The sequence below is a fragment of the Bactrocera tryoni genome, chromosome 1 (assembly GCF_016617805.1).
Source record: "Bactrocera tryoni isolate S06 chromosome 1, CSIRO_BtryS06_freeze2, whole genome shotgun sequence".
NCBI lineage: Eukaryota > Metazoa > Arthropoda > Insecta > Diptera > Tephritidae > Bactrocera > Bactrocera tryoni.
In genome coordinates this window covers 5,054,446-5,070,559 of record NC_052499.1, presented here as the reverse complement: position 1 = coordinate 5,070,559, position 16,114 = coordinate 5,054,446, and the positions used below count along the sequence as shown (strand labels likewise).

Below are 16,114 nucleotides of genomic sequence, written 5' to 3'. Positions count from 1 at the left end.
TTTATTCCGATCATTCAGTTTGTATGCCAACCCTATGCCTTATATGCGTGTAAGCAGATGCTCGGCACAACTTGGGGGCTCTCACCCTCTTTCATACACTGCCTGCGCTTGACGCATATTATATACAGCTATTTTAGGGTAAATTCTGCTCTACGGTGTAGTAGTATGGTGGACAGGCGTATGGAAATCCACGTACCGGAAGCCAATGGAAGCAAGCTCGCTGTGCTGTACATAACGATTGCTGGCTGTAGGAGAATTTACTTATAGTATAGAATCTTCGGACATAGCTGAGTGGGCAATGGCGGCTTGGCTAGCTCCGGCTACATGATCCCATTTTGAGTTAGGAAAAAAGGCTCTGAGTATACACAGAAAAAGCACGGTGTAAACCAGCTTTTTAAGCAGTCGAACCACTCCATTATACTTCAAGGAGAGGTCTTTCCTATTACGAAGTTCGCGAAGCGACCGTCTATTGCACCAGCAGGCAACACCAAAATCAACATCTAAGTAGACAGTCAAGCAGCAATCAAAGCAGTAACCTCGTATGGCATATCGGCCAGAAATGCCTTAAGAAGAAAATTATGCCAATACTCAATGGTCACTGCCTGGTCGCGGCCCATGCCTGTCAAATAGGGCTGACAGATCGAGAAGACTGCGGGAAATGTTAAGAGCAAGGCTACAGGGGAACAATGAAGCTTCTCATGTAAACTTATCCCGCACTAGCAAGACTTTTCTGACCCCACTGAATGAGACACTGGAAGAGGCATCGATTGTGAGGCCACAGAGTCTATTGAAATTCGTGTCAAGCGCAGGCATCCTGAAGAATGACTACTCCTCATGGATCTCGTAACTAAATTCCATCTAAACTCCAACTGATCTATGGGTGGCTTATTAACCTACCAGGCTAACCTAGCCTGACCTATATTCTATAGTGATCCGATGTACACCAATTTTTTGGAGAGTAAAGTGTAAAGCAGTAAAGTGTATGTATTAAATTTTAGTTATTTCATTTATTTATTTATTACAATTTATATTAGAAATAATGACTAAAGGAAAATGCCCCAAAAATAATGCCCTTTCAATTAAAAAAGTTAGCTAAACAAAAAGTAAGAAAAAAATTTATGCTTTTACATAGAAAAACAACGCCAAATCAACTGACTACATATAGGTACATTAGGAAACTCTCCAGCGGCTGCTTACATATGGCGCGTGTTGCCGAAACCGCCATGGCCCGACTGTGAGGCACCCTTATTGTAGCCCATCTGCAGGTTGAGGTGTCCCTCGTGAGCGCGCAATTGCTCCTCGGTGAATTCGCGCTCATTCTTCTCGGCCATTTTGGGGCCTAGTGAGGGACCAGTGAATTCTGGGTGCTTCTGAGTCTGTAAAACAAAAGAAATGACATTTGAATGAGCATTGAAATGAAAATGCTAAGCTCATTTCGTCTTACGATGCGTCCGAGAGCGTACAGCGACAGCGTCACTTGTGGAATATTACGACGTTCGAACAGATCGGCTGTTTGGAAGATTTCCTCTTCGGGCACACCGTATTTCTTGACCGCCGCTTGGAAGCGTTGAATGTTTTCCATTAGCTGGAAGTTGGTGCCACGCTCCTGGATTTTCTTCACCGAGCCGGGAGCCAGTTTGTTGATCAACTTGCAGAGGACAATGCCATCCTTGAGTATATCTTCGTATTGGCCGGCGGGTACTTTCTCGCCCAACACAGCGAAGATCCAGTTGAGGACTTCTTGTTCTTGTTCCTTGTTGCGGGGCTGCAAAGAGTAGAATGAGTGTAACTTATTATAACGGTATTAAATATGGAAACAAAATCGCATGTGTGTGTGTGTTTGTGTGCTTTGACTTTACATTTATCAATGAATCAAGCTTTATCCATTTCCATACTTTTAGCCTACTTTTCAGCGCTCACACGCAATCAGCTTTGATCTATACAAGCTAATGCCGCATCACACAAATAAATAGTTGCGCTTAATCAATGAAAATTGATTTACATAGTTTTGCGGAAACCAAAAACAACAATAACAAATAATAATACCACATATAATTGAAAACGCCCTACAAATCGTCGCCAACATGTTGCAACCGCACTCCATCATAAATCAAGCGTTGTGTGGCATTCTTGTCGTTGCGTCAGTGGTTGCAAATCAACACTTGTCCGCCAACAGTCTTTGTTGTTGCTTTTGTTGCCATTGCGAGAGCTAATATTTGTCGCAATTAATTAAAATGCAAAGCGTAAATAACAACGCGGCTACGTCGGTGGCGCCGAAAATTTAAATAATGACCACATCAACAACAAAAACAACAACAATGTCATACATTTTATCAAAATAAATAAAATTAATGATCTACAACAAACAAGTATCGTGCTCGACTCATAAATGGTGTAAATTATCGCCTTCCAACAGCGATATAACAACAATAACAACAAACACTTTATACCGTAATATCAGTTACTTTGCATATATTTGCCGTATCACTTAAAATTAATAAAATTCAAGCGGTGAATTTGCTCACACTTCAATAGCGTAGCGCCCACAGTTTGTTCCCCCTCCTCTTCGCACGTGCTTTACCCACGTGTATTTTTTATGCTCCTTTAGTTTGCGTGCGCAAGGAAAATAGCCCAAATGGATATTTCGTATCTTCTCCCTAAAATTTTTCTAAATCGTGAACTTTTCTCATCGATTCGAGTAGCTACTGAGTACATACTAGACATAGCGCTGATTTACATGTTATAAAATAGATTAAGTAACGTTACGGGGTTCACTAACCAACTACATCTATACGCTGTATGCTAGACATATTTCTGTAAAAATTTTAAACTCAAAAATTTCCATTTCCAATTAATCGAGTAATGAAAAATATCGCCACATTGTTCGCTTTGAACATTTGATGTGATTATTTTCCACAACAAACGCCTTTTCCTTGTGACAGTGGTTCTATGTGTCTGTTGACTTTTAAATTGGGAACTAATAATTTTTTCTGATAATCACATATTCACATTGTGATTGTATTCGACTTTAACCTACCGAGCGCTGGTATTTCGATACCTTCTATTGAATTCGTTCGTTTGTCCAGTAATATCATAACATAACCTTTTGTAATGCAACAGCTGAGCTCTTAGGCAAATACGGTAGCAAAAATTGCCAATTTTCACTTGAAAATCAGCACCATAAAAAGTTCATGCTCAAATTTTTGTGTAGGATTGCTGCTTTTATGTGAGATATACATATTAATAAAATTGGCCGGTGAAATCGGCTAAAATTTTACCTTATGCAGGATTTAAGAAATATCAGCTGCTTAGTTATTTTAAAGTCAATAGGTGGCACCATCTATGCTGAAACCTAATGCGACGTCGCCACATTTACCAAAAAACCTGTAGCAAACCCGACATTACAACCCTACTTTTAGTCAAATTAGTACAGTGCCGATGCTTTTGTCTTATGGCATGCCTTTGTTTGTTTTTATTCCGGCAATAATTGCTTCATTGACCTTAGGCAGAAATTTTGGGTTCGACGTCTGAGAACAAAAAACTATTCAAGCAACAAAAACACCAAAACCTGCCGTTTCATTTTACTCAATCTACAATGCAGCTTATCTGCATATACACACACTCTGCCATACGCTTACAACCACATGTGCCTATGAGTGCCTATGTGAGTCTAAAAATATAACTGTAACTGTAGTAATTGGGCCAATGGCTGGCACTTCATGGGATTTCAGTGACAGAAATTTTGTGCTAATTTGCGTAGATTTCAAGTACTTTTTGTATTACGACATCGCCTTGTTGAATATTTCCCAAAAATTATGGCATTTATTGTTTCCTCTCTGCCATTTTATTAGCTATAATCAGCAATAAACATTTGTTTTAGACAACAATGGTCTCATTCTGGTTTCAAAACTCGTTTATGCCAGAAAAAAAAATCATGTTTTCCGTTATAAAATAACAAACGCTGGGCATGCAACATTTAACCGCATAAAAACACAATTTAACCTTCAGCAAAAAACAGATAAAACAACGCAACGGACAGTAAATTTTTCCAAACTTTGTGTGTTTGGAATGTAGCAAAGTTTGGACTATCAATTACACAAAGGTTTATCAGGTTAAAAGCCGTTTAATACTTAAATTATGTGACGCATGAGACCTTTCCCCTTCTAGCGTCAAAACACATATAATGCCACAACGTGTATACCGTGAGTCATGCAAAGTTCATGGTATTTGACTAAGCATTTGACTTTGACTTTAAAAATTTGAAAATTTAATCCAGTAAAATTTTGTTTAAATGTTAATTGGAATATTGATCCGTCATTTGAATTCGAATATATCGAAACAATAAAAACAAGGAAAATGTTGTAGTTGCCGTTGGAAGGGTCATTTTGTTCAAATATATTTTGTATTTAAACCGGAAATATTTTGTATTGGGCAGCAGTTGGGTTTTAATCTAACCTAAAATATGTGATCAAATTTAACCCGGACTAGTTCAAGAAATTTGAGTCCATCCACCTCTGTTAATGAGAATAAGTTCGAAAATATTAAAGAAACAGTGCTTGAATATCTTCGAGTTGGCAGCTGAGAGATTGGAGAGGAACACAACATCTCTTCAAATCTCACAAATCCTTCAAAGATGCTCGAAAGATCGTTGAAGAAATGCCTCGTTACGGACGATCCTCGACCTCTAAAACTGACGTACTATAAATATTAAAAAAGAGAAGTAATCGTCTGTAAAAGTGTGAGAGAGATTGCAAAAAAGCTCGACATTTCCCCCGAGTCCGTTCGAATGATTTTGGTCAATATTTTTGGTATGAAACGCGTTCTTATCCGACTCGTCCCTATAAAGCTGAATTTTTTTCAAAAAGCGTGCCGCAAACAGGTCTCTTTGGACATGCTTGATTGTGCGAATTCCGATCCCACAGTCATGGAGAGCATTGTGACGACTATGAGTCATGGGTTAATTAGTTTGACATGCAAAGAAGTCAACAATCATAGGAATGGATTGAATTAGCTAAGGAGTTTTATTTGGCCGAAAAGCGTCATTTGCGAGGGAACATCCGCCAAAAACGGCCAGAATTGTGGAAGAACAACTTGTGGATTTTACACGATAACGCACCATCGCATGGAGCCATGAATGTGACCGAATTTAAAGCCAAAAACACAATGAATACCATCAATCAACCACCATTTTCATCTGATTTGGCTCCGTGGGATTTTTTCTTGTTCTCTGAAATAAAATTGCCACTCCGTGGAACCCGTTTTCAGTCGATCGAAGAGATAAAACAAAATTTGCTGAAGGAACTGAAGTATTTCCCAAAAAGTTCTTATGAAAAATGCTTCGAGAAGTGGAATAACCGTTGGCTTAAGTATGTTACAACTGGTGGAGATTACTTGGAATATATGGCGAAACTGCCCAACAAACTAGCGAATAGCGCTGCAAAAAAGAGCCGACACCGAAAAACCACGTCCAATTCGGTCAAAAATCAAGATGCTGCTGATCGCTCACTTTGACTAACGTTGTTTAACTCATCTGAAATTCATTCGATACGATCAAATTGTGCACTATTGGGCCATTTTGAGGCGTCTACGTAAAGCAATTCATCGTGAACGACCAGTTTGGAGAGCAGGAAATTCATAAATTGTTTCACCACAATAATATGCGCCACATTGTATTGTGACTATGACAAACTTGTTAGCCAAACATTAAGGGGGGGAGCCTGCTTTAGGGGCTTAAAAAATCGATTTTTGAGGATTTTTTTGAGAGGGAAAGAAATAATGTATTAAAGCGAAATTTCGAGGGCTTATAGTTATATATTTAAACATCATTCAAAAAATTTTTTGATACGAAATCTTTGATATTCTGCCTTTGGGAAGCAATTGCCCGATGCATCTCGCATGTGCATTTGTCGGACGGCGGACAGGAAGCAGGTCGCAATTTCTATCGGAAACGAAAAATTCAAAGAGATTCATATTTTTTAATAATTTGACTTAAATTAAAAAAACAGTGGTTTTTGAACAAAAAAATTTTACTTTGTGTTGTTTAAATATATGTTCAAACTTGACTTTTGTCCGCCAATTAAGAAAATTCGTAAAAATGAAAAGTCGAGAAATCACGCGTCAAAGTTTTCGCTTTCTGCCCAAGCGCTAATATATCTGCTAGACGCTCGGTCACTATTTCCCTTCTAGCTTCGAAAATATTTCGAATTCCCATCTATAACTCTAGGGACATATTCTTAGATTATTTTTAAAGAGACTTAAGCAAAAATAAAAACATCGATTTTTTTAAGCTTCTAAGGCAGGCTCTCCCCTTAAAGAGGAGTCATCTATTAGCCACCAGATTACATTCATCAATTATAAACATATACATATGTATATGTATATCGTATATGTTTTTAATATATAACATAGTAAGCATTTTTTCCGTTTCCGAACTTTTGTCAAAAATATTTATGTTTGCAAACAAAAAGCATGAACATAAAACAGTATAAGACAAACAACGAAAGAATGGTATATAAATGCGAGTGTTTGAAAAAGTTTACAAATGGCAATACTGCACATATTTGCGCGCGAGCGAATGCGTCTAAATATATCCCTACAAAACAATTATTTGCCTTCGCTATGGGTCAGAGATCAATTCGCCGTTACAAAGACAAATGTAATTGGCCATTTCATATTTTGAAAATTAGCGAGCATTTCATGCTTTGTTTGCGAAAATATTTGTTATCAATATATATTTCCATGACTAAAAGAACGTTTGGCCTAGAGAAAAAATTGTAAAAACTTGAAATGATTATTTTAGGCACAAAGCGTTGTTTCATTCCAATTTTTTTCTGCTTGAAAACTAGAGCAATAAAATGGAAAGGAAAATAATAGCGGAAAATTCAACAACATTTTAAAAGTTACTGCAAATAGTAAACAAGTGTTTATATAGATTTTGTTTATATTATATATGCATATACATATATTATATATCGTCACTTAATATGCAAAACAACGCATCATCAAAAAAATCGAAGTTGCGTTTTTCATTTCTTAGATTCAACACATGTTTCACCTGTCAGATATAACCGATTTATACCCAATAGATAACCAATATATACCCAATGGTAACCATTTTATACCATTACCGATATCTAACTATTTATAACCTATATATAACCATTTTATAACGAAAACTCAAATTTGGTTTCAATATGAGTGGTTTCTTTTATAACGTTTTTTCTTCGCCTATAAACTTATGAAAAGTGATGTTACATTATTTTGCATTTTTGGTGACAATATGTATATATGTAAATTATATATTTTAATTATAATATTCTTATGTATGTGTGTTATAATAAATATTTTATTTTATATGTGTTTTTCAAAGCTTTTAATGCCTTTCTTTTCGCTTTCATGCAAACCCAAATTAGATGTGGCAAGATGCCAGCGTTATAATTGTCGCAAATGCATGTGTGCACACTTGTTACTCTGACCACAAAATCAAGTCAATGAAAATGAGATCAAGCGATTCAAGCAAGCTGAGACAGAGAGGAAATAAACGAATTTAAATTGCCTTAAACACAGAGGGCTCACTAAATGGCGATAAATTCCTAACTGCACACACACAGCGCGCAGCACCCCCGCACCACGGCACCACGTACTTTTGCGCTTGAGCCTCGCACGAAGAAGCAGCGTGGCGAAAGCCAAAAATGTGAAATGAAAATTGACGAGCAATTTCGCTAAAATCCCAATAAAATGTGTTGAAAATAAAATTGAAAAAAATTCGATTTTCACAAAAATTCAAAACATTTTCGACACAAAGCGGCACAGCAATAATTGGCGAAATTCCCGACAAAGGGCACTGTTTAATGGATTTTACTTTTGAGCGCCTTCGTTTGCATTGTTTGCGCTCGCAAATATTCACTTTAGCATTTAATTTTTTTATCTTGTCTGTGATAGAAATTTCGCTCAACATTCGCGGTTACAATCTGTGCAAGGCAAACATACGTGAGGCACAACAGCACAACAACAGTGTGTTGTAATCAGAAGCAACAAAAAAGAAAAAATATTAACTTCGGTTACACCTAAACTAGAATATCCTACACACATAGAGAAGTTTCCTTACAAGAACTTGACTCTGCTCGTTCAGTTTGATGTCAGCTATATGATATAGTGACCTGATGTGAAATATATTCTCGAATGTTGTAGCCATCGATGTAAACAAATAGTAATCGGAAGGTGGCAAGTCTAGTGAATACGGCGGATGGGTTAGCAGCTGTCAACCAAGTACTTTGCTTGCAACCTGAATCAATTTTGCTTTGAGGACAGGTGCATTGTCGTGTAACAAGATAACTTTGCTGTGTCTTTAGGCCAATTTTGGTGGGTTTTTGATGAATATATGGTTCAAATTGATTAGTTTTTATCTATGGAAATTAGTATTAATATTTTCGCCAGGCTCTGGAAGCTCATAGTATACCACAACCTTCTGACCCCACCAAACACAGAGTATTGCCTTCTTACCGAATCGACCATTTTTGTGCAGTCAATATTGATAGTTGTGCTGGATTAACCCATACTTTTCTCTATACAGGATTTTTAAAATAAATAAATTTTTCATCGCCGGTGAAATTCGATGTAAAACTTATTTTCTTGCATGTTTATGAAACAAAATTTCACAAGTGTTTCTTTCGGTGTTCCATTTGCCTTTCATAAAATGCATGTGGCAATCACTTTCCACATTTTTCAATCTTTCCCGTAGCTTCCAAACGGTCTGAAATTGTTTGTTGAGCAATATCGAATAGCAGCCATCATTGATTTTGACTCCAAGTATCATCTTCACCCAATATTGATTGCAGTTCGGTGTCTTAAAATTTATTTGGTGGTCTTCCCCGTTCTTCATTTCTCACAGCAAAGCTTGATCACCATACACCTCGACAAAAATTCAATGCGAGACTGCAGGACTTTTCATCAAATGGAAACAAAAAATTAATGCTTTCTGCAAATCAGCACTTTTCGGTACAAAATTTGATATTTTCAACACAATGAAAAAATTTGATTTAGTTTGTTCAATGAAGGTTATTAAAGGTTATTAAATATGTTTGACTGGTGTCATGCCAACCAAACAAAAAATTGAGGCTCGTTCACAACAGATGTTCTCTACCAACATATTTGTATTTTAACGATCACTTCATACCGGTACACATGGTATATGCTATAGTAATCCGATCCCAAAAAAGAATTTCAAACATTTTTCCACAGAATTCAGAAATTCACATTAAGTTTTTATCAAAAAATCATCTTCTCAGCTAAGGCTCACTTCTGTCAACAAACAAAATTGTCGCCATTAAAGTAAGTAAAATTTTCGTGTGGTTCAGGAAAGGCAATTGTGTCCCCAAAAATTTACCGTTTGATGTGAATCTAGGTATGGCGGCATCAGCTATATCTTATTTCTTTTGAAATGATTCGATGCGGACGATCTTATTTTCTGACAGGAGGGTGAACCACCTCATATTTCACGTCTCAACAGGAACACATTGCGTGCAAAGTTTGGCGACTCGTTAATTTCGAGAAATAGTCCAGTCAAAAGACCATCAAAATCATGCAATTTAACGCTTCTAGATTATTTTCTCTGGGAGTATCTTAAAGGTTTACGCCAATCAACCAGCAAAAAAGTGAACCAAGTAGTGGCTAGCGGAAGCCGTTTTTATACAGATTTCGTAAGTTAAGAGATTTCGTCGTCTTCAAGACACAATTTTAGGCGAAGAAGTTTAAACGAACACCCCAGTAATATGAAACGTTGAAGAAGATTTTTGTACCATAGTTCCAAAACGAAGTTTTTTAAATTGTTCTATTTTCTGTAAGCACTTGTATTATTTATATAAACAGAAGTATTTAAGAGATGATTTTTTGCATTTTAATATCGTGTTATATCAGAGTTGCTGAAAAACCATATCAATCATTGTCATTCGCACCTCCGTACACACACTCTGCCCTTCGTTATGTTCCCACTTCACAGAAGAGAAACATTTTTCACTTTGCTGCGGCGGAAAAAGTGAGCGCAACGTATTCAATTAAACACAAATTTGCTTTCAACCGCATTTCAATTATTCGCTTCGTCGCTGTTTTCCCGGATTTTTATACCAGATTTTATGGTATACTTTTTTTTTTTATATATGCCTATTAGTTGACCACCGGTAATTAAATTTCAGTCAAAACAAGAAAAACAGTTAAATTCGGCTGCACCGAATCAATGATACTCTACACAGGTGCATATTTTTATAGCAACTATATTTATAGCTGATTCTGAAAATCCAACCTGCCAATGGTTTACATCCAAGGGACAACATTTTGCTAACCCTTTATAGCCACATTGAATCGAAATCATTCGAATTCGAATTGAAGTTACTTAAACAGGAAAATAGATTTATATAGAGATTTTATATTGCTTTTGATCGATCACTTTTTATGACAGTCATGACGTCTGTTTGCCTTAGTCCACCGATATAAACAATATATTCGAAGTTTGTACCACTGCTTTAGAAAATAATCTATGCCAAATATCGTAAAGTAAAAATACCGTGTCACATAAAAAAGCTTTCCTTGCAAGACTATATTTTGATCGAACAGTTTGTAAGAGAGGTGTATTTTTTTGTGGTCCGATATTGGCATTGTCGACAAATGTGCTGCTTCTTGGGGAGAAAAAGGAGTGTGCAAAGTTTCAGCTCGATATCCCAAAAAGTTCTGGATATTACAAACTCTGTTGCTTACTTAATATTAACCAACTCAGGGTATAATGAGTTCACTGCAATCCAAACGCGCTGTCATGCAGCTGAGGGAGCGCATGTAAATATCAGTCAGAATTCTCCGCAATTGTGCTACTTTCACGTCAATTACTGTATTCCATGAAAGGGGATTAGAGCAGCCCGTTTGAATTATGTATGGAGTTTCGGAAGTATCTTCACTCTCTGAGAGATTAAAATATGTAGGAAATGGTCTTTTGTACGTTAGTGCTGGAACAGAGCTATCTGGAGCGGGGAGTTCAAGTTAAGAGAAGGACCATGTCGCTAGGTTCAATAAAAAACTTGTTCATGTTAAAGTTAGAGCTATTGAACCGAACCAAAGGATCATGTAAGTGATTGTTACTTTTTTGACTCAAATAAAAGACATTACAACCTAGTCCAAGCACCCAGTATCCAAACTTGTTTTCGGCCGACAGATTCGTCCTATATAGTGCCGGACTCTCAGTGCAAAAGTCCTTAAATCGTTCAGAAAATAAGTATTGTACTACAGGAAGAGAAATTCCCCACATTCAACGTGGCACGAATTATAGAGGGAATATTTATAGATCAATAAATACCGCAACCACCGCATTCGTCTGTCTATTAAGCAAACTCACATGACCACTTCGAGGACACCGTTTTGACTCAATTGAGGATTAAAGGCTAAATCGAAGAAGGCTCTGATGCCATCACGATGGAGGATTTTTCAAAGTGCTATGGTGACTGGAAATTTCGTTGGCATAAGTGTATTGCAGCAGGAGCGGATTCAAAAAAATTCACCTTTCAATTTGATCACAGTAGTATATGCTGGACTCTAAGCTGGATTTCTTTCCGGGAAATGTTAAAGGAAGGCTGGACATGCCATTTTCTTTTCATCCACATATTATTGCTCAGTTTCAGTTTGATATCAGTTTTATGTGGCAAAAAAAATTAAAACATGGTTTGGTTTGGTAAATGGGCTTTATCGCGTAAACTGTGAAATTATATTTTTCTTGTTTTTTAAGCTTAACGGAAGTACATTTTATTGCTTTCCGTTTAGCAATTATTGCTGCAAATATGGCAAGCAACAGTTCTAAATTTATGGACAAAATATGGTTTCGAGTTTTAAAAAGAAAACATCATTTACAAATTAAAACCACAAAAGCAATATGAGCAAATATTTCCGCTATTTACACATCAGCCTTTTAATAGCGAAACCCGAGGAAGCAGCAGCCGGCTGCTAAAAATAATGCCATTCCAAAAATTACTAAGTTATTTTATAAAAGAAATGCTAGTTGGGCCTACAAATCATAGAATTAATATTATCGTGTTTCGTTGAGATATTTACGCCGTGCTTTATAATTATTTGTTAACTAAAATTGTGCGAGTATCACGTGTTTCGTGTGTCTTTAAACAGTTTTTGCTTAAAATACTGCAACAAAGCGTGTGCTCACGTACAACAAAAGCGGCGCGAAAGCAAATAAACGCTTTTAATGAACCTATATCAATCTATTGCAATTATAATTAAATAATTTTTTTATGTTAATTGCAAATTATTGACGGTTGTGGTTTAAGTCCTACTCCGTACCCAGCATTATATATGTCATGTAATGTGTGTGCGTGCATATATGTGTGTGTATACATGTTTGTTGTTAAATATGATTTTGAAATACATAAATTCAGTAATCAGTTGCAATTAAATTCATTTAATTAATAATTGAAAAGCGCCATAATTGCAAATGCAAATATTTTATTGCATTTCTACAAACGGTTGTGTGTTTGTGTGTGTGTGTGCGCTGCAAGCGTTATATGCAATTTCTTCTATAAATCATTTATACAAATAAATATTAATTAAACTTCGACAATAACCCATGCCAAATTTTATGGAGATATATCGTCAAATGAAAAAGTTTGCCATACAAGCACTCCATTCCGATCGTTCAGTTTGTATGGCAGCTATATGCTATAGTAATTCGATTAGAACAATCTCTTTAGATATTGCAATATTGCCGTAGAAAGTAACTTATACGAAATTTCGTGAAGATATCTCGTAAAATGAAAGAGTTTGCCATACAAACATTAGCTTCCGATCGTTCAGTTTGTATGAAAACTATATGTTATAGTGATTCAATCAAAACAATTTCTTAATTTTTAATAACTTCCAATCGAATGCTGTGCAAACAAAATTAAATCCCGAAATTTTTTTTGGAATTTTGTGCTGTTGCGGGAACTATTTAACCCTTTGATTTGATTAGACTTTGATGTTGAAGCAGAAATCGCATTTACAGCTTAAGAAGCGGTATATTTTCCACCATATATATACTATATATATGTATTTGCATATGCTAAATGTCACTTACAGCCATTTTATTTTTGAAAACACTTAAAAACTGTACACTAAAACGATGTTGGAAATATTTTTTGGAATTATTGCGAACTCTGGTGTGACCACAGCGCCGAGTGTCTAACTTGATCGAAGTGAAATTCTCAACTGACGCAAGTGTTCAATGCGAGTTTTCATCTTTTCCCCCAAAACAAACGAACAAGCAAAATCCAAAAGTATATATTTTCAGCAAACTCACTGAAACAAGAAGAAGAAGAAGCAGTTGAAACAGCGGCAAAGTGCCACATTGTAGGCGTAGGTAGACGGAAAATCGAGGTGTTCGGGTAATACGCCTCGGACCATGCAAAAGTGTTCAGAACAAATATAAAAAACTATAGTATATAGACGATCGTTTAGCGAAAATGAAATAATGACGTAAATTTGTACGTACGCATTTTGAATGTGTTTGTGCGCCAATGACTTTCGTTTAGAACACAAAACGGATGCGAAAGCAAAAGCAAAACACTAAATATCCATTTGACAGGCGGCGTAAACAATTGGCGAAGGCGAGGAACGTGAGCAAATCACGACGAAAAGCATGAACAGCGAAACACAAACAAATATATATATTAGCGTATATATATATACATATGTATTAGGGTGTTTTGTTTTTGTATTTATCCCGTAAATGACAAGAGCTACAGAAAAACCGATCAGGAGAAACTTGTAGGAAATTTTATTAGCTACAAAAATAGTCTAAGGTCAAAATCGCTATCATTAATACTTCTCGAGATATTTGGCTTTTTAAGTAAGGCGTTATAGAATTTTCACAGATGGTACGTAATAAAATATCTATGAAAATCGCATACAAGTCAAAGCGATGCCATAAAAGACCTCTGATCTGTAGGAATTTAAAGATAAAAAATCACGATTGTAGTGTATTTTCTATGGAAAATTTTTACATGCCTTGGTCCAGTTCTTAATGCTAATATTAAGGAATTAAATTTTCAAGGAATTTTTTTAGGGTATTTCCAAGAAAATTTCGTGGCGGAATTGAAAAAAATTAAGGGTTCAAAAGAAAAAAAAAACACCCTAATATATATATATATATATATGTATATATGTGTGTATATGAAACGCAGAGTTTTGTCGTGGCGCTTTTGGCAGGCTGTCGAGGTGAAGGTGATGGCGTTGACACTTTCGACGGTGAAGGCTGCCGTCTGTTTGTCACTTGCTTTTTCTGCCGTTCTATGCTTTCTCTTACACCATTCGCGGTGGCCCACGCGATCACATATTTCATCGTGTGCAGCCACAGCTGACAACGATTGATCATAAATGAGTCTGAGCAGCGGCAATGTTTGTTGTTTGTTTGTGGCCTTATTTACAACAATGCATGTATGTATCTAGGTGTGCGTGTGTGTGTAGGTGTGTAGCCTGTGGGCGTTGTTTGGCTTTCGCGCATAAATATTTACTACAACGCCAAAGTGCAAAGGGAAGTGAGTGGGCGGTGAAAGTGTGTGAGTGACTTGTTAGTAGCGGGCAACTTGTTAGCCGCAGATCGTGATGAGCCATTTGTCTGTTTATCAATTCACACGTCAAAAGTTTCTCCTTCTTCTTGGTTGAGAAATTGTGCGTGAAATTAATCGGTAAAATGAAGACTTTGTGCTGTCAAAATTTCTATGATTGCATGTAAATAAGATTTTGTCAAAATAACATTACGTTTAATAACAAAATGGCAGCTAGTAAATAAAAACTAGAAAATATGTTCACTTAGAATGCACGGAAATGCAAATCTTTCCTTACAATAACTTTGAGCGCTCAATTTGTATGACAGCCACATGCCATAGTGAGCCAATTTGCAAGATTTCTTCGGAGACTGCATTACTGCCTTAGATGTTAATCCACGCCGAATTTCGTGAAGATATCTAATCAAATAAAAAATTTGTCTATACAAGCACTTAATCACAATCATTTAGTTTGTTTGGCAGCTGTATGTTATAGTGGTTCTATCTGAACAGTTTCTGAGTATATTATATGATAGTGTAGATAATACTAAAAACTAAATTTCGTGAAGATATCTTTTCGAATAGAAAAGTTTTCCATACAAACACTTAAATCCGATGTTTCAGTTTGTATGGCAGCTATATTTAATTGTGATCCGATATCAGCAATTCCAACAAAAATGAGCAGCTATAATACGTGCGAAGAAGAAGACTTGTGCAAAATTTCAGATTGATATCTCAAAAATTATTGAACCCCGCTCATCAGGCTAACAATATTTATATATTGTATGGGGTCACCGATGTTGCCTTCGGCGTGCTAGAAACATACTGGCATAATTATTATAACAAATTTAGGTAAATCCAGAAAATACATTCAGGCCTCACGTTCTTGCGAAAATAAATATTGTTGAATATTGTCAAAAAAAAAGTATTGAAAATATCAACGTCTTTGAATATATGAAGGATTAGCCTATACTTTGCTCACTCGGTGAACATTTAATGGAAATAAATACTATAAACAGAATAATATTTTATGTGAAACATTAAAAAGCTTATTTCAATCGAAAAGAGCATTCCCAAACAGTCGAAAAACATATTTGAGTAGCGCTAATTTAATGACGAGCTCACATGTATAGGAGAAAATAATAAAAAAATAATGGCTCTGTAGAAAAAAAATATATAAAAAATTATAAATCGTGGCACAAATATAAAAACAAAATAAAATAAATAAGTCACTAACAACTGCTCGTTTGCATTTTGGCGCAGTTTATTTTGGCAGTTCGCGCGGCCAGCGGCCACCGTTTGCCTTCGCGTATTCGCCATGTTCAAGTTCGCGTTTGACGGCACGCTGACATTTGCATTACAATTGCACATACAGCCATTGGTATACATATTCACAGCCTTGGCTGCTGTTCTGGCGCGTGGGCGCCTCAAATTTAGACAGATCACGTCATTTTCAACCACGTCAAAAATATACATATGTATGTAGAGCTTTTAAGAATGTAAACTCAGCAATTATTCGAGTGCCGTTAAATAATTTTGCTTTTTTG

At 36.2% G+C, this 16,114-nt stretch overlaps 1 protein-coding gene across 1 annotated transcript; it reads right to left on the bottom strand.

Moving 5' to 3' along the window:
- Positions 1-1,041: 1,041 nt before the first annotated feature.
- On the bottom strand, positions 1,042-13,244 carry LOC120779008 (myophilin). Its single transcript, XM_040111131.1, has 3 exons — positions 13,100-13,244; positions 1,445-1,765; positions 1,042-1,376 (listed from the first exon to the last, which is right to left on the bottom strand). The coding sequence occupies exons 1-3, from the start codon at positions 13,103-13,105 to the stop codon at positions 1,194-1,196; spliced, it is 510 nt and encodes a 169-aa protein (XP_039967065.1). The 5' UTR covers positions 13,106-13,244; the 3' UTR covers positions 1,042-1,193.
- Between the last annotated feature and the right edge of the window lie 2,870 nt (positions 13,245-16,114).

Bases quoted from the DNA above. Each gene is read 5' to 3' on its own strand.
- LOC120779008 (XM_040111131.1), bottom strand. The intron at 1,377-1,444 runs GTAAGACGAAAT...TTTGTTTTACAG, and splicing joins TGTACGCTCTCGGACGCATC to ACTCAGAAGCACCCAGAATT.